Source organism: Propithecus coquereli, unplaced genomic scaffold (assembly GCF_000956105.1).
Source record: "Propithecus coquereli isolate 6110/MARCELLA unplaced genomic scaffold, Pcoq_1.0 Scaffold11, whole genome shotgun sequence".
Lineage (NCBI taxonomy): Eukaryota > Metazoa > Chordata > Mammalia > Primates > Indriidae > Propithecus > Propithecus coquereli.
Window position 1 is genome coordinate 11,460,578 of NW_012134969.1, and position 23,560 is coordinate 11,484,137.

At 41.4% G+C, this 23,560-nt stretch overlaps 2 protein-coding genes across 2 annotated transcripts in view; both read right to left on the reverse strand.

The window, feature by feature from the left end:
* Positions 1–340: 340 nt before the first annotated feature.
* On the reverse strand, positions 341–2,379 carry MLNR (motilin receptor). Its single transcript, XM_012649066.1, has 2 exons — positions 1,455–2,379; positions 341–690 (listed from the first exon to the last, which is right to left on the reverse strand). Exons 1-2 carry the CDS (start codon positions 2,377–2,379, stop codon positions 341–343), a joined length of 1,275 nt encoding a protein of 424 aa, XP_012504520.1.
* Positions 2,380–9,628: 7,249 nt separating this feature from the next.
* FNDC3A (fibronectin type III domain containing 3A) overlaps positions 9,629–23,560 on the reverse strand; it is a 122,379-nt gene continuing 108,447 nt past the window's right edge. The window contains exons 13-19 of the mRNA XM_012648474.1: positions 20,459–20,572; positions 19,580–19,729; positions 19,190–19,473; positions 18,869–19,081; positions 16,062–16,228; positions 15,002–15,129; positions 9,629–12,143 (exon numbers count right to left, since the gene is read on the reverse strand). Coding sequence (XP_012503928.1) covers positions 11,817–12,143; positions 15,002–15,129; positions 16,062–16,228; positions 18,869–19,081; positions 19,190–19,473; positions 19,580–19,729; positions 20,459–20,572 — 1,383 coding nt within the window. The 3' untranslated portion in view covers positions 9,629–11,816. The remainder of the gene's footprint in view (positions 12,144–15,001; positions 15,130–16,061; positions 16,229–18,868; positions 19,082–19,189; positions 19,474–19,579; positions 19,730–20,458; positions 20,573–23,560) is intronic.

Genomic DNA, 23,560 nt, shown 5'->3' on the forward strand with positions numbered 1-23,560 from the left:
CAGCTGTAAAACGAACAATCGTATTTCCAAAGAGTAGGGTGACAAAGACTTCCAAAACCTCTCCAGAGCACACTTTGTGACATGGGATCTCATGATGCTAAAACGAATGTCCCTTAGGAGGTACATGAATGGGAAATAGAAAGGGTGGTACAGTGACATTTCATACTTTGGTTAAAAAAAAATCATGTTGACAATTTCTTAACCAACTCGCACAATTGCAACCCCTCTTTCCATTCTTCTTAACAGCATGTTTCCCCCTTTCAATCTTTATTTCTCTACACACCTGTTTTCCCTGAAGTCCCAGAACTGTGGGAGAAGGTGACTGGGTCGGCCGTGCTGGTTACTCCGTCGTCTTTACGTTAGCGCTGGTCTCGGTGCAGACTGCCGTGTCTCCCCCTGTGTCCCCCACAGCGTCCCCTGCAGCGTCCCCGGCAGTGTCCCTGCTGCCGCACAAACCTCTCGGCCTGGACTGTCTCGCGAGCAGCAGTTTCCAGGCCGCTGCTCTATACTTCTTCGAAATGAGGTTGTAGAGGATGGGATTGATGGATGCGCTCAGGTAGAACAGTTGCAGGGCAACGATGTTAAAGTATTGAGAGACGTGCATCATTCGGGAATCTTCCGTGTTTATGTAAATAATCCTGCCAACGTGGAAAGGCAACCAGCACACTATGAATGCCAGAACCACCACCACTGCAAAACAAAGACAGGCACCAGATTCAAAAAAAAGAAAGTATCGGGGATCAAATGAAATCATCTGCAGTAATAACAGCAAAATAAGATACGACTATACCTAGCCATATCTCCATCCCAGAAAAACTAGCAGGCCGCAGACTGCATCGCTATTTGCTTTAAAACTGCATATTAAGTTCATATATATGTTAATCAAGACTGAACATAAACCAGAGGAGCGATTTCTCCTAACGAGCCGTTTTGGCAGGCTTCCTTCCACAAAGCCACTTGAGACACGTTCTCTGCTCTCTTGAAAAGAATTCTGCACCAGGTCTGCACAATCTTTTGCTTTTTGATGTGGGCAAGGCTCACTTTAGCCTTCAGGGTAACTTAATATTAAATAAAAATTTTAGCTTAACGTAATCTACCCCATCTTCTCAAGGGGACCGTGAGTAATCACATCTGTGGCATCTAACAGAGGCAGTTGGATTAAGAGCCTCCAATGACCTATCCCGGATCTCAGCGGCTTTGGAAAAGCGTTGCTGTTCACTGAATCTGGGTATCCTACCCATAGGGGTGCCCTGGGGTCCCCAGAACCCCTGGCAGACAGGAGGTGGTTTTCTTTGGAGACGGGAAGTACGTGTGGATGGAGGCTGGAACAGAAATGCAAACGCGAACGTAGCTAGAAGCGGGGCCAGCAGGGGAAGGGGACCCAGAGTTCGCGCGGCGCCGCTGACAGTGCCGACGCGGGCTGGTGCGTTTGGAACGGAGGTGGCGCCACTTACGCAGGACGCGGACGGCCTGCCGGTGGCCCCTCTCCCGCCCCGAGACGGCCGGGCCTCGCAGCCGCCCGCGGCTCCTCCGCAGCTCGCGCCCGATGAGCCCGTAGAGGACGCTGAGGCACAGGAAGGGCAGGAAGAAGTAGGCGGTGGTGACCCACAGCATGACGCGCAGCGCACCCAGCTGCGCGCTGCTCGGCCGGCACTCGCGGCTGAACAGCGCCGCGGCCGCCGCGGCCTCAGGCCCCGACGGCGGGGACAGCGAGGGGGACAGCGAGGAGGACAGCGAGGGCGCCCCCGAGGGCCAGAGGGGCGGCGGCGAGGCGGGGGCCGAGGGCGTGGCCCGCGCGGTGCCATTAAGGTCCGAGAGCACGTAGATGCCGGGGTCCTGCTCGACGCCCACAAGGAAGAAGAAGGGCCCGGCGGAGAGCAGCGCCACGACCCAGAGCACCGCGATGAGCGCGCGGACGCGGCGCCGGGTGACCAGCACGCGGGCACGGAGCGGGCGACAGATGGCCAAGTAGCGCTCGACGCTGAGCGCCGTCATGTGCAGCAGCGTGGCGTAGGTGCAGCCCTCGCCCACGTAGAGCGACAGGCGACAGAGCAGCGGCCCGAACACCCAGGGCCGCGAGCGCCACAGGCGGTACAGGTCGAAGGGGAGCCCGAGCAGGATGAGCAGGTCGGACACGGCCATGCTGCCCAGATACAAGTTCGTGGTGGTCCGCATGTCCCGGTAGCGTCCGATCAGCAGCACGGTCACCACGTTGCCGGTCACCCCGACAGCGAACAGGCCCAGGCACACGGCGGTCACCGGCACCAGCGCCCCCAGGGGAAAGGGCGAGCAGCGGCGCTCGTCGCACGGCGGCAGCGCAGCCCACGGCGACTCCCGCGCGCCCTCGGGGGCGTCGCTGCGGTTCCAGGAGCCGCCCATGGGCGCTCCGCGCGGCCGCCGCGCCCCGGTGGGCCGGGAGCCTGGCGCGTGGCCCCGCTGGGAGGGCGCGTCCTTGCCCCTGGCCAGACGGCGGAGCCCTGTGGCGCCGGGCGCGGGAACCAGCTCTGCGGGGGCCGCTCGGAAGCGCTAGCGAGCGGGCTGCGCTCAGTCTCCGCCCCCGGCCATGGCCCGCCCCGCCCGTCCCCCCCCCCGGTCCCCCCCCCAAGCCCCCGGGGGGCCCCGCCCCCCCCCCCCCCGCAACCGGAAAGCCCCCCCGCCCAACCCCCCAACCCGGGTCCGTCCCGGGGAGAGATTTCCGAACCCCGCAGGGGTTGGGTACTGGACCCAGCGCAATGCGGGCGCGTGTGTCTGTCGGGTCCACAGGGGACCTTCTGACGGGTCTGGGCTGGCGGCTGCGTCCTGGGGGTTGGGGAAGGCTCACAACGATCGCCAGGAAGCTGCAGTGCTAAATACTAGAAGGAGAGTGCAGACCAACCGGAACCTGGCGCCCCTCCGGTTCTCGTCCTGGCCCCAAGACCGAGCGAGTAGCTGTGTGATCTTGACCCAGTCCTGTGCTCGCCCACCCCAGCTCTCCTCTTAGGTAAATTCGCCAATTTTGTGTTGACCACAAAATCGACCACATAACTGACCACATAATCGACCACATCATTTCCAGGATGCCTGCAGTCTACGCACTGTGAGCGCGTTTACTCAGGGCAAGGAACAAGACAAGCATTTCCTGGACACTAGGGAACTTTCGCATGCGGTATGTTGTTCTTATGCATGAAATGTTTTATGAACTTAAAAATCCAGACAACACCAGAAAGAACGAGAATTGGGGAAAAGGACAAAATCTGATGCGTGAGTCAGTTCATTGTGGTCTTAATGACAACAGGTGACACTGAGTGCTTAGGGTGGTGTGGCCCTGTGCTTTCCCGTTAGTCTTCGTGTCCTCGGCTGTTCCTGGTGCACCGAGCGGCCTCCGCGACGAAACAGGCGGCGAGGGGCACGCGGGTGTGCGCGGTGGGGGCCCCGCCCCAGAGCCTGCAGGCCTCGGTCTCGCCACGCTGCCCAGCCCACCCCCTCAGTCTGTCCCCTCAGTCTGTCCTCACCCGGAGCTTCCCATAGCGCTCTTGAGCTTTTCTGCCGAGTCCCACGTCCTTTCCTGGGTGAACACAGGTCTAGCAGTTTTCCCGCCCATCCTGTGGTGGCTTCAATCCTCGACCTCTTCTCCCCCCTCCTTTCTGGACCTGCCACCTGGACGCCCTAGGAACACGCGCACCCTGCAGCTCCTCTCAGGTGCAAGAGCTGTGGCTCGCAGAGGGGAGCCTCTCGCCTCCCTCATCACTGCAGTTTCCAGCGGTCCTGTGACGGCTGTGAGTGTGACTGCCAGTGTGACTGCGCCGGAGCCCGCCCTCTCGTGCTGCTCCCACATGACTCACCCCCAGTCTCTAGAACCTTCCCTGTCTGCTTCCAGCACTGCGCCCGCAGCACCCACACCCACCCTTGGTCCTGCAGTGCCTCGGCCTCCTTTCTATCCAAGGCCCTGTCCTCCCCCATCCCAGCCAGTCCTGTGGACGCACCTGACACCTCACCATTGCCAGGGCCTGGGAGCCCCCCAACTCCATTTTAGTCTTCCCTCTTCCCGACCTGCACCCTCTCTTTCTAGCTCCCTCTCCCTAGGACTCCTCCCCGGGGATCCTTCAACCCCCCTGGGACCTCCGGGCATCGCTCCTCCTACCTTCGCCTCGCCCCTCGCCTGCCCCTCGTCCTCACGTTCTTGCTTCACCTGACTTCAGTCCTACCCGCGACTCCCGCTCTTCCCTCCATGGGCACACCGTGTTGTGTCACAGTCTCCGCTGTGTCTGCTCAACCAGGGCACAGCCACAACCCTGGTTAAGTTGGGTTCTCTCCTTGCATGCTCCCCAATCTCTGTTGAGTCGCTTCACTGGAAACGCACGACCTTTAGTGGGGCGCTTGGTTTCCCGCTGTCCCTACTCGCCCTGCCCGGTTCGCTGTCTCACCTTCCAGACTAGTCTCCTCCTCGAACCCCAACTCCTCCTCCCCGATCCTCACTCTCAGCTGGTGACCTGGCACCTGTTTCTCTGAAAAATAGAAGCAATCTGAAGAGAACTTCACACCCTCCCACTGCCACCTGCCACCTCTGCTCTTCTTCCCCCACTGAGTTGGTGGCACTTGTAGCTGACATCAGCCCTGCCCCTTAAGCACTCCACTCGCCTCCTCAAGGACATCGACTGCATCATTCTCCCTCCCCGACCCACCTTTCTCTCCTACACCATCCATTTTTCTCTTTCTTCTGGATCATTTTCATGCAAAACTTCTCGAAAGAGTTTCCATACTCACTGTCTCTTTTCTTCCCTCTCCCTCCTCTTTCTAGGCAGAGAACATGTAATTCCTTTACCTACAGTTCTGATTTTGAACTCTCAGCAAGAGAAAATGAATGATGTAGCCTGAGTAAAGCACGGTCCAGTTTGATCAGTTGAACAGACCCTCTAGGTAGTGTTCAGTTCTCTTGGATGACGTTTGTCCCTAAGGCGGCCCAGGTGTGTGGGGGCGGGGGCAGCAGTGGCTTAGAGGTCCTTATGAAGCTAGAGCGGAGAGGGGCACCTAGCTTCGTGCTGGTTCCTAGGGTACCTGGGCTGGCATTTGCCTGACTCCAGTTCCATGTCCCCTTCCTGCCTGGTCACCAGCTACTCCGCCGGCCTCGGAGGCAAAGGCCTGTGACTGGTAACTATGCGGTTTCTTTCTGACTCAGCTGATCCTCCCAGGAGCACCTGACATCTTCCCCTTGGCTCTCACAGGCTGCAGGTCCCTGAGTCGCTTTCATTTTTTCCAATCTGCTCCATGACCTGATGGGCTACCCAGCCTCTGCTGAAGGCTGCCTTCCTCCTCCCCACCCAGCCAGCATCCACCCAGCCAACCGGACCCGCTTCCTCTCTGGCTCTTCTGTGTGTCTCCCCCTCCGTTCAGACCCTCCCTTTCTCAGTCCTATCTTCTCTCTATAGCTGATTATCAATTGATACTATTTAATTTCCTTAGCTATTTATTATCTCTCTGCCAACATCATGCACCAGAAGGCAGCCTCCATTGTGTTCACTGCTGTCCCTAGTGCTTGGCTCAGTACCTGGCACGAAGTGAGAATTTAATAAATATTTGTTAACTCAGAGAATGGATAAGCTTCTGCAGAACCAGGTACCATTATTTCCTTTACAACTGCTAGCAGTTAAGAACAGTAGCCTGATTGTAGTGGGTGCTCAGTGAGCATTCATGGATAATCTAGTTTAAAGATGGAATATGATATAGGGAGAGATGAATTCGCAGCGGGCTTCTTGATAACCTTGCTGCGCCGAGGTACAGGCAGGACTTGGCCTTTAGGGTGTATCTGAGCCCTTACTATACTGGGTTGGCACTCACGTTTTGGGAAGAAATGGGACTAGATACCTGGTGAAGTGACCATATCTGTTTTCTACTTTGCATTTCTGTGGTCATTCACCAGCTTCCTGACTTCATGTTTCATCTGGTGAGAGGAAGAGGAAGTTCTCAGTAGACCAGGAGTGAGGACATCCCCCCTCTATCCTACGAGTACCTCTCCACACTAGTGTGGGTAAGAGTGGGTCTAGGTCTGGCCTGGCTATGGCCGTGCGTCCCCAGAAGCAAGAGGTTGGTGTCATCAGTAGGCTTTTGGTCCCTGGCTGGAGGCCTCACAGGTTGGCCTTCAGCAGGCTGACGTGACCTGGATAAAGATAAAACTAATGCTCGCTGTGTGCAAGGTGCTGTTCCGCATACTTGCCTACTGTAACTCATTTAATCCTCAACAGAGCCATAAGAGGGTCCTTTTAGTAGCTCCGTGTTACAGATGAGAAGACCAAAGCACAGAGGAGTTACCCCCGGTCACTGGGGCAGCTGATGAGGGTGCTGTCCACTCCCAGAATCCACGGCCATACCTGCTGTGCAGTGTGGCCTCTTGCTGTAGAAACCATGGCAGCACCAGCCGTGCGGAGTGCTATATATGGTCCAGATTCTGCTAGGAAACTGTCTTCCAGCTTGTATTCCAGCAACCAGATTTTGTGGGCAAATGGAAGGATCTGGAAAGTCTTAAGGAGCCTTAGGATATGTTCATAACTTGCAGTTTACCTGTTAAAACTTGTAAACGCTCCACGGTTTTTATGCTCTTTTCTCCGCAGAAGAGCAGGGTGTATGAGGCAGAGGTTGAAAGTGAGCACCCACAGCAGTTGACACACATTTCACAATATTTTCAACTCACCTTTTACGATTGGGAAATTTCACGTAAAGTTCCAGATTTTCAGCACTGTCTTGCAAAATGAGAAGATGTGGCATCTGTGGGCCCACGTTCCCCAAGGCTGCCACCTGTAGACTGGTGCTCAGCCTTCGCGGGCTCCACAGTGCTCACCACCCACGCGGCGCTGTGGCTTCACACCCAGCCCCTGCCTCGTTCTCCTGACTCGCTGCCTCTAGAGCCCGGGCACCGGGAAGTGGCATCTAACTTAAGGAACTGCAGAGATGGCAAAGCTGGCCATGGAAGGGAACCCCTGACAGAGAAGACCAAGGGCCAGTTCTTTCCCAGCCCCACCCCCAGGACCTGACCACCACAGTGGCCTGGGGGCTCGGGCTTTCCCAGGTCTTCTCTTTGCACAGTGGGGACATGGCGGGGCAAATTCAGGCAAGACCGTGGACTGCAAAAATTCCTGCTACTCGGTGGCCATTGCTTTAGCAATTTTCTGTTGGTCCCAGCTTCTCCTGCGAGGAGACAGAGAGGCTCAGCGTGGCAACGATGATCAAGGGTGGTGGAGAGAGAGCAAGCCCCCGCGAGGGTGGGTGGGAAGAGGGTACAGGTCTTACACTGCTTGATACGAACATTCTTACTGCACAGCAGCTCCCATCGGTAAACCGGGAAACTGTAAAAGGTAGTTTCTTCTCTAAGACCTCTGGCTCATCCTAGAAATATTAAGAGTGGGATAGAGCTGATAACTTAGGCCTGGGCAGGCCAAATTACTCAGTAGCTCCCAAGGACATCCATGAAATATTCTGTTATAAACTAGGCACATGCCACAGACTGAAGGAGTGGGAACATACCCAGGAAGGTGTGGAAGTTTGAAAAGGTTTGAAAAGGAAGTGAGAAGTTGGCCTGTGTCCTCAGCAAAATGAACTTAATGACCAGGTCAATTTTATTGATTCCATGATTCCCAGGGTTCCGTGGTCTTACCTGTGTTATCAGTTTTTAGGTCTGCCTTGTATTCCCTTTTTAAAAAACTGACATGAAATTCACATAAAATCAACCGTTCTAAAGTGAACGATTCATTGGCAGTTAGTGTGCTTACCAAGTCGTGCAACTACTACCTCTACCCAGTTCCAAAACATTTCCATCACCCCAACACCCACTGAGCAATTACTCTGTTTCCTCCTCCCTCAGCCCGTGGCAACCACTCATCTCCTTTTTGTCTCTGTGGCTTTGCCTATTTTGGGTATTTCATATATTGAATAAATGGAATCATACACTGGGTGTCTGGCTTCTCTCACTCAGCATGTTTTCAAGGCTCGTCCACATTGTAGCTCTTTCTCCGGTTTCTCATTTAGTCTGATAGCAGATTCTCCTGGCCTGCTTTTTTTCTGTTCGATCCCTAGAGGGCTGTGGCTTGGCTTGTTCTGGACATGAGGAAGTGCTTAGCACAAGGCCTGGCAAACAGGTGATAATACATAAATGCTATCGTAAATGTACTGTTAAAGTCAATTAACATTGATTCCCTTCTTAGAACTCTTTGGGGAGACAGCAGAGGAGAATGCTCGCGTGTGAGGGCACCAGATCAACCACTCGGATTCAAATCCTGGCTTCGTCATGTCTTAGCTATGAGAACTTCGGCAGAGCGCTTGACTTCTCTGTGCTGCAGTTTATGTTTAATAGAGCAATTAAGAGGATTATATGAGGTATCCAAGAGAAAACACTGAACACGATGCCTGAGGCACATTGGGTGGTCAGTTGATACTAGCCATCGTGATTTCAATGGGTCATGTGGCTTCATAACCCCTGCAGTTTCAAAGCCGTTTCTCTTGGCAAATTTCTCATAGTAGGTAGAAATGACAAAAAATCACCCTGTTCATGAGACAAAAGTTAGCCATTATGGCATCTAAACATTTGAAGGCACCACTCTGAACACTGTGGATTGGTTCTTTTGTCAGCTTTTTTTTTTTCCTGAGTCTTTTCTCCCCATTAAGAGCATTAGGGAGAAAATGAGTAAGTAAAGAAAAGGGATACTCTCAAGGGCATATACATTATCTTAAAAAATATATATGAAAACATATTTAAAAAACTCTAAAGACGTGAGGCAACATCATCTATTTTGGTGGTAGGGGGTTAGGTTACAGAATCACTGCTCAAGTTTTGGGGAACCATTTTCTTTTGAAGTCTGCCCCCTTGAGCCGCCATACAGGATCCTCTTGCAGAAAGAGAATCTGTTCATAATGGTGAGAAGCAAGGTGTTTGTGGTGGAAACTAACCCATGGAATGCTCAGACATGGTGCGTAAAATTCCCATTTCCAAGCCACAGAAAAAAAGAGATGACGTGCAATACTGTCAATCAGTATTATACCCTTCCCAAGGCTGGACTCATACTCAGCTGCTTCTGTGGAGTGAAGTGATGCTCCTATATCCAAAATGTACCCCATTCCCCAGACTAAAATTTTAAACTGTTATTATAGTACCTGCAGTTGTGGCAATTAGAGATCCACATGGACTTTAAAAGTAATGAATCCCCAGGAGGAGGTTTGTGAAATGGAAATTTTAATGGAGGATGAGTGAGAAAGAATGTTGGACTTTCTGGTGGAAGGCAGACGCAGCAGCGCCAATAACAGGAAGGTTCTGGGCCCCTGGAGGTGGGAAAAGTTACTAGGAAATAGGAGGAATGCATGAAAGGGGAGGAGAGGTTAGGGATCATCTTCCCATTGGGAAGTTGACCTGAGACTCATCTTATTCTTTAAATAAGGAAATGGCATATTTAATGAATTACACAAAATCAAGTCACTGGGATAAAACTTCTAATTTCGTTCTTTAGTCTACTGGACTTTATATTATATAATGAAAATGGGTCCTCTCATGTTGAAGATTTGAATGCTATTGGGAAAACTGTTTTAAGCCCATTGCAAGAGGGAGACCTTAACATTTCATTTTCTCAAACAGGCAGCAAATAATGAATGTATATGAATACAATAAACAATCTCAAAAAAATGATACAACTTTTATTTTCCATGGATTTTAAAGATACTTTTGCTACATAGTTTATGTGTTCTATGAGATATTTTTTCATTTGTATGAAGTTCAACCTTATACAATTTCAAGGTGATATGTTTGGTAGTGTATCTATAATCTTTAAAAAGTTTAGAGTTTTTGGAATGTACAGTATATGAGGTAAAATCAAGATTACATTAAAAATTGTTTTCTCCTCTGCACTAATTTTGCAGTGAGGCTCAAATGGCAAGTACACTATTAAATGACATTTACTATCAAAAATAGGAGGTTCATTTTAATTACTATGAAAAACATAAGCCACTGTAACTTGTTACAGTGGCACATTTTACCATTTTAGACATTCGACTATATAGAAATCTCTGGGCTATTACACTCAAACTCATTTGTACTGCCAAATGTGGCACTTTAAAGAAGTTTCTAGAAAACAAACGCAATCACTGTTGTTTTGGGGGAGGGTCATTACCCTATACATAAGGGATCAGAGTTAAATAAAATGTAAACATACAGTATATTATAGTGACAGGTCATTCTTACCACTCAGAAAGGCCAAGTTTATCCATTTCTTTTTTGAACAAAGGTTAATGTTTTTTCTATAGCACAGATCATTTGACATAAAACAATTACAATACATGCCCATTCTATTATAAGGGAAATTCTTCAGAGATCTTCAAAGCACAAAACATACGTTCCTTTTTTCAAAGATTGACAGAGTGCTTAGTAATCACTAAAATGCTAATCTCAGCAACTAAAAATTAGTGATTCACTATCCTAAAAATCAAATAATAAATAAAAAAAGCTAATTACAGGTGTTTTACAGATAACAGATGTGATAAAACAAGAATTTTAGATAGTTTCATTACAAACTATTATTACTGGCAGTCACTGACATCTAAGCAAGATGTACATTGTGATACTTGACAAGATTCAGTCTGATCATCCAATAACTCACAAATGCAAGCTCACAAAACATTAATGATTATGCAATTGCAAAGTGCTCTAATACAACATTAACCACATGCAATCAACAATTTGGAACAGTATCCAAACAGACATTATACATTAAACATTAGTTTTTCAAGAAAGAAAGCAGCTTGAAGTTTACTGGTGCAAATTAATTTTGTCTTCAGATTTGGTGCCCTAAACAAAAAGGTTAGGTTTGATTATGAACTCGGATGGTGATGGCAGTAGTTATGGGAGAAGCAGCAAAAACTTGTGGGAGTTCTTCAGAATTAGCCTATACCAGATAGATGGAGTGAGCGTATGTATGTGATACATATTTCTACCCTTGGTATTGTATAGTTTATATATATGCCAAGTATGTACGTAAATGCACTTATACACATACATATAGTTTAAAGGCTCACAAAACAGGGGCCAAATAGGCTTGAAATTCAGTTGATTTTTATGATTACTTTTTAAAAAGTAACTATCTAAAAGCCCTCTGTTCTTTTCCATGTTCTCAAGACCTAAAGAGGTACTTTTTGAGTAAACATTAAAGTATTTTTAGGCCAAGTAAACTGCCTGTGCTTTCTTTAAGTGACTTATCTGTGAAGTCATGAATATATACTTGTAATGAAGAACTCCACATTTATCAAACAAGAAGTTTTCCATGCATATTCTTTCATCCAGTTTTTGTTTGTTAAGCCCCTCCAGTTACTCATCATAATCCCACTTACCAAATAATTAAGACAAATGAGGAGGTAGAAATATAGCACTAGATTGCTTTCACAGCATCAGACTTTAACATTTTTATATAGTATGCTAGTGTAAATTCTAGTCATTCTGAATTTTTCACTTGCTAATAATCTTTAAAACAGATCAGGTTATTACTGTTACACTCATGCTGACTGGTCAAAATATCAATTATAAATTGTTGCCTCTTAGAAAGTCTGTTCTACAAGAAGGCATATTAAAAAAAAAAAGGGGGAAAGAAAAAAAGCCCTAACCAAACAAAAAAATCAAACTTTGATACTTCTGTGGCTTGCATTCTAATAAAGTGCCAGCCTCTACCTAACGATATAAGCACTGAAAATGGCAAAAATGATGTGCTATAGTCTCAATGCCGGTGCTAAATGCCACTGTTTTTGTAAAAGCAATACAGAAATAATTTTAGTACATGACAAAATAAAATGTAATACAGCATTAAAAAATAAAATTATATTTCAATTGTATTGATTACGAAGTACTGAATGATAAAGGCAATGAAAATGGAAAAGAAAGCGAACAGCACAAGGATGACGGCAGCACACTGCTCATCACTAAGTGCCCGCCGGGTCCTTGTGCTGTCCACAGTGTCTTTGTTGGTGCTGGCTTGTGGCTCAGTCCTCTGAGAGATGAAGAGCACTGTGGTGCTGTAGGGCCCTACTGGGTCCTGGTGCCCCACAGGGTCTTGGCACTGGCGAATGGCACACACACGGAAGCGATATTCACAGTTCAGCTGAAGGCTGGAATACCGGAATGAAGAGTCGGGACCTTTGTAAATCTGTTAATGAAATATTAGAAGGAAGAATAATGTGTGAAGGTTGGATGGTAATGTGTTAAAATTGGCTGGTTTTAGAACGGTTCTTGACATGAAAGTTAGTTAATGCCACTGATTTTACCTTTTAAATGACATTTAAACAATGCCTATTCATTAAAGTACTTATCTGCCTGCTGTATAAGGGCAGGAGACATTTGAAAGGTGAGGAGGTGAGATCTGCCCTCAGAGAACTTACAGACAAGTTAAGGAGTGCAGATGTGCCCCAAGGCAGCTAGAAAAGCGCAATCAGCCCTCAGGCATTTCTTTGCTGTCCTCAAATGTAAGAAGTCAATTTTTTATGGAATCAGTCCATGAAAGCAGGGACAGTGTCTAATCTTACTCCCCGCATTGTATCTTTGTATGACAAATTTCCATACAGTTTCGAACACACCTATTGAATGAAACAGGTGGTGAATAAGGAGAGCTTTCTATAGGTGTCTATGGCAAATCACTTCATTAACTTCAGAGAGTGGAGATTACTTAGAATCACAGAATGGGATCTTCTTTTTTTTTTTGAGACAGTCTCACTCTCTTGCCTGGGCTAGAGTGCCGTGGCGTCAGCCTAGCTCACAGCAACCGCAAACTCCTGGGCTCAAGTAATCCTCCTGCCTCAGCCTCCCGGGTAGTTGGGACTACAGGCACGTGCCACCATGCCTGGCTAATTTTTTCTACTTTTGGTAGAGAAGGGGTCTCATTCTTGCTCAGGCGGGTCTTGAACTCCTGAGCTCAAGTGATCCTCCCACCTTGGCCTCCCAGAGTGCTGGGATTATAGGTGTGAGCCACTGTGCCTTGTCCATACTCCATCCTTGAGCCTTACTCAAGTCACACTTGAGAGTTCATGTTTTAAGCTCCCCAGCTCCCAAAAAGACTTACTTAAATGACACTCCTTCTTTTTGGAAAATGTCCCAAAGTCCTGCTGGAATTAATCATTCATGTTTTATAAAGTAGGTTTTATCTTTATTATGACCTTCTGTTTGGCTAAACAAAATGTCATGATTGTAAAATTTCTGCTTGCTTACTAGATTCTAAACAACTTTCTTGAAATTAGAATAGCAACTTATTAATAATGTAGCCCCCTCATAATTCTTTGTACGAAGTATTAAATACATGTTTACTGAATAACAAATTACAAATATCAAATTCCATGAATTAAATTGAACTCTTAAATGGCCTTCAAAGTTTTTGAATGTAACCTGCCAGTAAGTCGTAGAATTTTTGAGAGATTTAGATGAGCACATGTAGGATGAAGTTCTAAGGATATCAGTATTTTAAGTTTTACAGAGTGCTTACAATCTAAAGTAAGTGTAAGTGATGACAGGGCTAATTTAGCTTTTAAGTTAAATTAGAGTGAGCATTGCTGTTTCATGTAGTGACGTAAGCTTATTAAAATTCATATACTACTCAAATGTGGGGTCTCTACTTCCTTTAAATATGTAATATAATTACATTTTCTTTAATATTAATTTTGCTTCCTCCTTAGAAGGAAACCTGCTTATCTGTAAATTACATTTCAGATCTAATTATCATGTCAATTTGCAGATGGCTTAATAAAGAAAAACAATCACATGCCAAATTTAATCTGACTCTTAGGACCTTTTGTAATTTCAGTTAAGATAATACATTTCTATACTTAAAACTTGGAAGAAAAAATTATATTATAAAATATTCATCTCAATACTGGAATAAAACAGATAAATGATTGATTTCCTAGTGGTAAAGGAAAATTTAAAATAAGATATAATGAGAACAACCCAGCTTAAGCCCTCAAAATCAAGAAGGTTATAATGAAAAGAAAAATCAGATGAAATGTACAGACGTTAGGCTTTGGAGTTATATAAAAGCTTATTCTTTACAAAAGCTGTATCAAACCGGCAACTACCCAGTCCATCTGACTAACTGTTATTCATCCTCTACCAGGAAGCTATCTCCGAAATCTCTCAGCCAAGAAAGTGACACTTCTAGGTTTTCATGATAACTGTATCTACTGCCACATTTATAGCACTGTATTATGACTATAATTATTATTGAAAAATCTGCCTTATTGGTCTTTGTGGTTCCACCCTTGTCTCACTCTAGTTTCAACACTGTAGCCAAAATGACCTTGTGTCTGATCACATGACTACTCTGGTCAAAATCCCCCACTGGGTTCTCATTCCACAGGGAGCAAAAGCCACAGTATGGCCTGTACTGCCCTACCTGATCTCCATACCACCTTCACCATCAACTACCTGACCCCATCAGCTCTTCCCCTTGCTCCTTCTACCCCAGCCATACTGTCCTCTTTAATGTTAATTAAATTTAACAAGCATGATCCTGCCCCAGGTCTCTCGGAACATTCTTTTCCCCACATTCACTTCCTTTGGGTCTCTGTTCACATACCACCTGATTGCCTTAAATAAAATAATACTCGTTGCTTTCTCCTCTAGTATTCCCTATTCCTTTTACCCAGTTTTATTTTTTCTCTATTGCATTTATAACTATCTGACAATATATTGATGTGTTTATTTGCTTTTAGTGTCTCTTTTTCCACTAGAACGTGAGCTCCCTGGAGGCAAGGACTTTTTTGTTCAGTGCTGTATCCTGAGTGCCTAGCACAGAGTTCAATGAATACTTGTCAAATAAATGAGTAAGTGTAGTTCAAGTGTAGTTACACTCACAAGATCTTGAATCCTGACATCTCTGGAACATAGTACATATTGAACAAATGTTTTTGAATTACAAAGGTAAAGATGTTGACTATCTTGCATTGAAAATATATGCAAATTTAAAAAGGGTAAAAATATATAAACAAGGGTACCACAAAATTATATCTTTGGACATACCTGTTTGAATTCTGAATCTTTTCCCACCATAACCTGAAGACTGTAAATAACTGGATCACCTTTCATTGGCTGTAAACATTCCCATGTAATTTCACAAATGTGATCATTTACTTTCTCTATTTTGGGGGCTGTAGGGAACAAACATAAATAAAATCTGCTCACTTAGTTTTTAGCTTGGCACATTATGCAGAAACACCACACAGAAATCAAAATCAATAAACCTTTAAAATCCAGTTATAAACTTGACATAAATAGCAGTGAATTTTTGAAATTTGCATACAAAGAGGTTAAAATCAGCACTCTTCTTAAAGCCAAAAGACACTAAACTGGATGAGGAAACAGAAAAATAACTCAGTGGAACTCATCAATATTATTATAAAGACTATTCAAGAAGAGTTCAGCTAACTATGGATCTGCTTAACAAATGATACATTCGAGTATATGATCTAGGTACGGTTCTAGAAGTCTTTGTGATTAGTCCTCAGAATGAATGAACTTCGGTCTTTTTGGCTAAATATATAATCCATGCTAGGGTCATTTAAAATAAGAATCTCTCTAAAGTTATTAAATAATTTAAAAAATATACGAATCTGTGTACATATATGTACATGCATGTAAATTTGATTGAAAAATCCAAGGTAACTAAGAATTTGTTTCACTTAACAACTAGGCTCTCCCCTTGAAATTGGAATGAGATAGCAACAACTCAAAATATTTAAATAATTAGAGTTTGTGATTTTTTTTTTGAGTAACAGCAGAAACAGCAAATGAATTTATTAGAAAATCAGCCTACCTATTCTATTTAGTATTTTTATGTTAGATTATTAAAAAGATAAGTGACAAAACCATTACTTGTCTGAGTATCAATATGCTAGATAAAACAGCCTTTATTATTGAGTGAGACTCTCAATAGGTGGTCTTGCCTATATGATTTTTTATAATATAACTGTTGGACATACACTGGATGCTAAAATTTAATAATGGTAAACAAAAAATTTATGAAAATGCATTTAAAAATATTTTATTATACAAGAAAATAATTTTAGCATGTATAACTTACCTTTCAAGGCAGCTGGGACAGATTTTGGAGTAGTGAAAATATATTCTTGGGAGAGGGGACCCTCCCCGGCTTCATTACAAGCTTGAATACAGAATTTATAGGATGTTGACTCATTAAGTCTTTGTACTTTGTATGTATGGCATGGTCCTCTGTATAAGGATACAAACCTAAAATGGAAATAACTCTTTAGTAAATAAACCTTAGACTATCTTATGAAAAATGTTTTAAGAAACTACTAAAAAAGATACAGTTGGGGACATTATTTGGGAGTAATAAGTCACCCCCAAAATTTAATGCAGGAACTATTTGTTACTTCAAATAAATATGTTTTTCATCAGATGATGAAAATCACAGATTTGGTAAATTTCCCAAATTGACATGGTTTCCTTAAAGACTGTTGCTAAATTTTGTGTCTAACCCTCAAAATTGTTCCTTCTCAGTCTTCTGGTACAGCTTTGTTTCTGAATGCTGTCTTTTAATGTATACTTTTTTTTTTTGAGACAGGGTCTCACTTTGTTGTCCTGGCTAGAGCGGAATGGTATCATCGTTAGGTCCCTGCAACCTCCAAATCCTGGGCTCAAGCAGTCTTCCTGCCTGAGCCTCCCGAGTAGCTGGGACTATAGGCGTGTGCCACCATGCCTGGCTAATGTTTTCTATTTTCAGTAAAGACGGGGTCTTGCTCTTGCTCAGCCTAGTCTCAAACTCCTGAGCTCAAGTGATCCTCCCACCTCAGCCTCCCAGAGTGCTAGAAATACAGGTGTGAGCCACTGCACCTGGTTTAATGTATACATTTTAAACGATATTCAGAATGTCACAATTTTCATTATGAATTATTCCTAACAAAAGTCATATTCGTATAATTTGCCAGCAATAGCATGGACTGAGCTAAGGGATTAAGTTTCTATTTTAATTTTGTCTTAACTGGAAAAGAGAATTCTTAATTCCCAGGCATAATTTTAGCTGACTTGGTGATGTTTCCTAGAGATTTACAAAGCACTATGAGAGAATATATAATTTCCAATAAATTATTCACCTGAACTGGTCAATGAAGTTTAACATCATACACTTTTCTCTTAATATGTTATCCATAAATTGAATGTTTCCCAATATTTTTGATTGACTGTTTTAATGACCCGAAGTATAGTATTTCCAAGAAGCAGTAATTGGATAAGTCTTGCCTTTTTAATCTCTGAAATATTTTTTTTAATGACAAGAAAAAAACCAGTGGTAATACCACTGTTGAAAAAAGCTGGAACAATGACAAAATCCATGGTCAGGGAACAGCTAACAGAGCATTCTGATATCCCCACAGCAAGTGTAAATAGTTGTGAAAAATCAAAGGGAAGGAATGTAACCAAAGATATTAATTTGATTCAATTTATTAAATTTACAATATCACAAAAGGTTTTAATTTATTTATTTTCACAGCCAAAGGCCACAAGCCTTACTCATATCCTACAATAATTCTCTAGATGCTAGTATTAAGTTTGAAGTTCTGTAATAGAATTTATATCTAATAGAATTTTTATTCTATTATCTTTCAACCGAACACTAATTAGACCTATTTTTTCCAGTAAGCCTTCTTGCACTACCCTAAATGTAAATGCTAGAAAGACGATGAAAAGATGTAAAGAATTCACCCAGTAATAGTAACATATACTAAAGATAAATGGCTACACCAAAAACCCATGACAAGGCAAAGAACCTCCTTCTAGAGATAAGGCTACAAAGAGTACACAAAATTCTGCCAAGAACAAAGGCTAACATTCACAGACACACAGATTTCAGGAAATGATCAATATTGTTTGTTCTGTGTAATGTTCTTACTGGTGATACAGCATGCAAAATTATTTTGTATGTTATTTTAAATGTGTAAGTACTTCTGATAGAGTACTTATGTACAAGCATCATGAATATGCCATTGTTGAATACTTGGCTAAGATACAAACCTAACACAAAAAACAAAGTAAACCTTGGAAAAAACTGTTACTAGGAAAACCTTGGGAAAAACTGAATCCATCAGATATGCAAATTGTTTCTAATAAGTTGAGTGAAAAGAAGAAAATTAAAATTCAAAATTCTTATAATATTAGAAGATTAAGAGCTATGAAGGTATCGTTTATATGGGACATAATGTGAATAAACAGCACTGGTTGGCATTTAAACAATTAATGTTATAAATATTTTGAGTAACACTATAATTCGAATGCATGATTTAGTGGGGCAGTATAAAGCATGGTATGTAGGAAATGTACATGTGTATGAAAATGTTAAAGATAGAGGCATAGAAAAGAACTTGAATGACAGGGACATTAGCAAAGGGACTACATAATTAATCAGAATCTAATGAGATCTGAAAGCGAGGCGCTGAATTGTATTCACTGAGAGTGCAGGTCCTGTGTCAGGGGTGTGGAGGAGGCTGAGACAATCCCTGCCCTCAAGGATCTCAGAGGCCTTAAGCCAATCACAATCATTTGCTGTAAAATTTTGTCCAGCTGGGAATAAACATTTAAGAGTTAATTTTTAGGCATTATTAGGTCTCTTTTACTATCATAAAGAGATGGGTTAGAGAAGAGAACCAAAGAATAGCCCATTTAATTTTTTCTCTTGGTATTTCACAAATTATAAACAGATTGACATTGTCTTCTGATGTTTAAAAAACAGTACACTTAAAAATCATTTTTTATGACAATCTTAACTCTGTTTTGGAAAACTTATTTACTTCTATAGTTTATAGAAAATTTCTATATAATACTTAGACCTAGGAAACTATATAAAGAAGCAATTAAAACATTTAAAAAACATACCTTCCATTTTTATCCTCCATCTGAAGGTGGTACTGAATAGAATCTGTTGACAATGTCTTTGGGGTTCCTTCTCCCCATTTCAGCTTAAGGTTCTGGTGGCTAAAGGCAACACATTCCAGACGAGGTGGATCAGGAGGGAAAGGCTTAGTTTTTAATTTTATCATATGGCTGAAAGGACCAGCTCCAAGGCTATTCAAGGCTTGAATTCGTATTCTAAGTGCCACATTAAAAAAAAAAAAAAGGTTTAGGTTTAGTTGCTGACTATTTTATTAAAGTATCTCTCTGGTCTAGGCAAAAATTAACATAGTTATTAGAGTGTACCTGTATGTTGTATCTGGTTGCAAATTGTCTATAATATAGCTTGTGACCTTTCCCACCGTCAAGGGCTGTTTATCTCCAAAGTCTATGCTGTAGGCAAGGATTTCTGAACCATGGTCACAAGGCTTTTCCCAGCTTACTGCAAGGCATGTAGAAGGTGAATAATAGGGATTTTCTATATCATCACCACTTATTTCTTGAAGACAAGTCACAATAGCAGGAACTGATGGTGGAGTCACACAGGCTACCACTTCACTGAAAGGGCCTGCACCCACAACACTCAGAGCCTATAAATTAACAGAGCCTCCAAGTTAACAAAGACATGACCATGAAAATGCTAACGAAACATAAAACTCTACATATTTCAAGTGACAAGGCACTGATCACCTTTACCTGGACTCTGCAATAATAGGTAGTTGCTGGTGAAAGTCCTTTTAATTCATAACTGAGACCAGGCCCACAGTAACATATCTGCATACTTCCTTCAACTCCTCCCCACTCTAATCGATACTCAGTGACGTCTGTTCCATTACTCAAAGGAACCTTTAAATTCAGAAAAGGATAAAGGTCTTAGTCTTGACATTGAACAAGTGGCTTCTGGACAAAAATGTTCTTTATCTGAGCACATTAAAAACAGGATTGCTTTTGAATGTCTTTAAAACATTTAAGCACAATCAAAATGGTTCAATCTTACATTTTTATTCATTAAGACTATCTGAATTTAAGATTGGTCAAAAAATATAACTTTTGAATCAGAGGTAGAAATATGACTAAGAATAACTTTTTGTATTTTAAGGTAAATATACTTCAAAATAATTCTATTAAGTAATATAAAATGTTAAACCACACAAGGACATTTTCTTTGTTAAATTTCAAAGGAAACTGAAAATGTAATTATCATTACTGATTATTATTATACATAGTAAGTACACTGGAGATAATAAATATAAGAGAAGCAGTATTATACTAATTCCCATGAATGTTTGTTCTGAACATTAAGCTTACCAGTGGCTGAAATCTCAGTACTGAGACAAAGCCTTTGATAAAAATACAAAGCACATCATGAACATGAGTCGAAATACTTGTAACGCAAATATACTTTACTCAAATGCTTCAAAGATAAAAAAGAATTCACTTTTTACCACGTGAATTTAACTAGGACTTACTCTTCGTATAATTTAGGAAGCAAAAATGAACAGTATCTTTATTCTTTTATATAAACAATTCTAATCACTTAAGGAAGTAAATATAAGTCAACGGAGATTACAATACCTCCCAATTCACGTGTGCCCAAGTTGCAGATCTGCATGTCACTTGAGGGGGTTTGCACTGATCTGGTGGCCCAGGGGCTGTAGTAACATCATATTTTTCTGAAAATGGTCCAAACTAGAAAAAGAAATATAACCAGTGTTTCCATTTCTCACCCTGAAATGCCCACTGACTGCATACAACTTCATATTTACAGATTCATTAATAATTAAGTATATTTTCCCTGTACTTCAAGATTAATTTGGTCAAAATATAATTCTACAAGCATTCATAGAAAGTAAAAATATTTAATAATCACGGAAGTGATGGTGTGAGAAATTTTAAAGTTGTATTTACTATAGTTTCTTCTGCCCCTTATTCCTTCATGAACTGGTTTTTGTAAGAAGGGCAGGAAATCAGGGAATTAGGCAGGTGGAATAAGTCAGAAGAAATGTGAGGAGTGAAGAAATGGATACCAATTAAAGACATGGGAGATGGTAGGCATAAATTATTATTTTTTATATTTTATAATTCCTTCTTAATACTTAGGCATTACATTCTATATCAAATTTTACCAATATGCTGTTCTATAAATTTGTTTACTTTATACCATAATTGGATTTTTCTGTTTTACACTAAAAAGCCCACTCTCTCATAACTACTTTTAGCATATATTACCTGGAATATAAAAAATTTCATTCAATGTTGGCAAACTCTTTCCCCTGAGATAGAAGAATTACAGAAATGTCTAGTGGTCAATTTTCTCAAGCTAATGAACAAAACAAAAATCCGATACATTGGCATTTTCACTTAACAGTGGCTTATCACTACACTTATCAGAAATAAACCTACTCGCTATTGCACTGTATCAGGCGGTTTTGTCAAATGCCCATCTTTAAGAGCTATGTCGACTTCTAAGAAAACTGTATGGGAACATTCAGTTGTTAACAAAAATTTAATATTAAAATTAGTCAAAGTTATTTAAATTATTGTTAATTCAGAAGACATGTATTAATCACCCATAAAAACATCTTTTATTTTAATAAATAACAGTGAGCTTACCAAAGGGTAGGGATTTTAGCATATCAAGTTTTATACATATTGGTGATAAACCGTAAGAAAGTGAAACCAGCTATTCAATATAACCCATTAGGCCCTAAAAATAAAACTATAATATTTTAATAATAAAAGTTAAAAAAATTTTTCCAAAAAAAGTAGTTCACTCCCTGACCATGTTTATTTATTCAGAGTACCAGTGATTTTAGTTTAATAAGTGCTTCATTTTTCCTGCAAATCTGATGCTGCACAGGGAATTTATCCAAGTTTTTATCATCACAATATCATCAATATCTCAGGCTAATAATATTGCAAATGCAACTGTTTTATAACAAACACAAAGAAAAAAAAAAAAATCAATGCTGCTATTTATGGCAAAGAGAAACAAAAGTAAATTTTGAAAGGATGTTTCCTTTTGTTTCCAGTACTAATTTTAGTTGGATTTTAAGTGAAGTTTATCAGCTCTCCTGAAACTTGAACTTGGCCATGAATCCATAGTATAAATGTGGTGAATACAGCTAAACTATATACTAAATAATCAAAATAATAAATTATAACTACTACTGCTCTTGAAGACTAATCTAATGAAAAGAGTATTAGATATGGTATAAAAATATAGACAAATCTGTACTAATCTCACATCTATAAACAACAAAATCAAAACATCCAGCTTCCTTCTAGAAACAGGTTCATCTACGTAATTATAAATATTAAGGACTCTTGCATTTTATTGACACAAGATGGGTTCACTTTGATGATATCGATTTTAAAATTTATATAATAATGTTTAAAAAAATCCTTCCACAAAATTTATATAGTTTAAAAGTATACACTAATCTATAAATCTCAGAAAATGGCAAAAAAAAAAATCTTAATAAGATCACACATATAAAACAAGAAATGTGATTTTATTTAAGGTAATACTGGGCTATTCTGCAAATCACCACTTCAAATATTTTATACTGCTTCATAATATTAGTTTCTATCACATTCACAAAGAATTTTTTAAAAAAAATACTAAGCGTTTAAAATCTTTTTATTTTATTCACATTTCTATTATATTTCATGGACTCACAGTAACTATATCCAAGTAGAAGCAATGGGGGGAAAAAAAAAAAACTGTAGCTACAGGAAAGTGCCAGACAATCTGCTTTAATTTCACATGAATACCACCTAAAAATCCTGGACAGCAAATTTACAAAGCAGAGCAAAATGCTGATATAATGTGCCTACTTTGTGAAAAGTAATCTTGAGATAATCTTGTAAATAATTGTTTCATGTAAAAAAAAAAAAAAATCAATGAACTATGGCAGAGTTGCTAGTTTTAGTTCAAAAAGTTCTTAATTTAAAACAACAGTTTTAAAACCTTGATCACTTAGTTAAAAATTAAAATCCCAAATAAAAGTGTATCATTTAATAGTTTAGACTTATAGACTGCCAGTGGCAGCAAATGATTTACAATAATAAATATATACAAAAAAGGTATTTACAAAAAAGAGTACTGTTATACATGAACAATAACCTGGTAAAACATATCAATCACACAGATAATTCTGTTTAGTTCATAGAAAGGGCAACTGGGTGATAGAAATTTGAGGTATAGCTCAACTATTTATAACTGAAGTATTGATTCTGTTCCTCAAGTTCCATAGGGGTAAAAAAAAGTTTTTTTTTTTTGTCATGGCTTTCCTGCCCCCTTTTTTGTGGGGCCAAGTTAATTCATGTCAACAACAACAAAATAAGGAAAAGCTTCACAATTCTAGCATGCTTGATGGTTTCTCATTTAAAATAAAACTGCAAATGGTGTATTTATAGTAGTTATCTCTAGTAGGCATAAATTATATCTTAAAATCTATTATAGAATAGCTTTAGAAGGGTCTAAAATGTATACTTTCTGGAAATATAGAAAGGAAATATTTACTTAAGGTGATTTTGACAAATTATCACAAACCTGAAAATATAAATTAAGGTATTAGTAATTAAAGGTACTATCCCATCACTTAAGCCTAGGAGTTTGAGGTTGCAGTGAGCTATGACTGCATGACTACACTCCCCACTGGGCAACAGAGG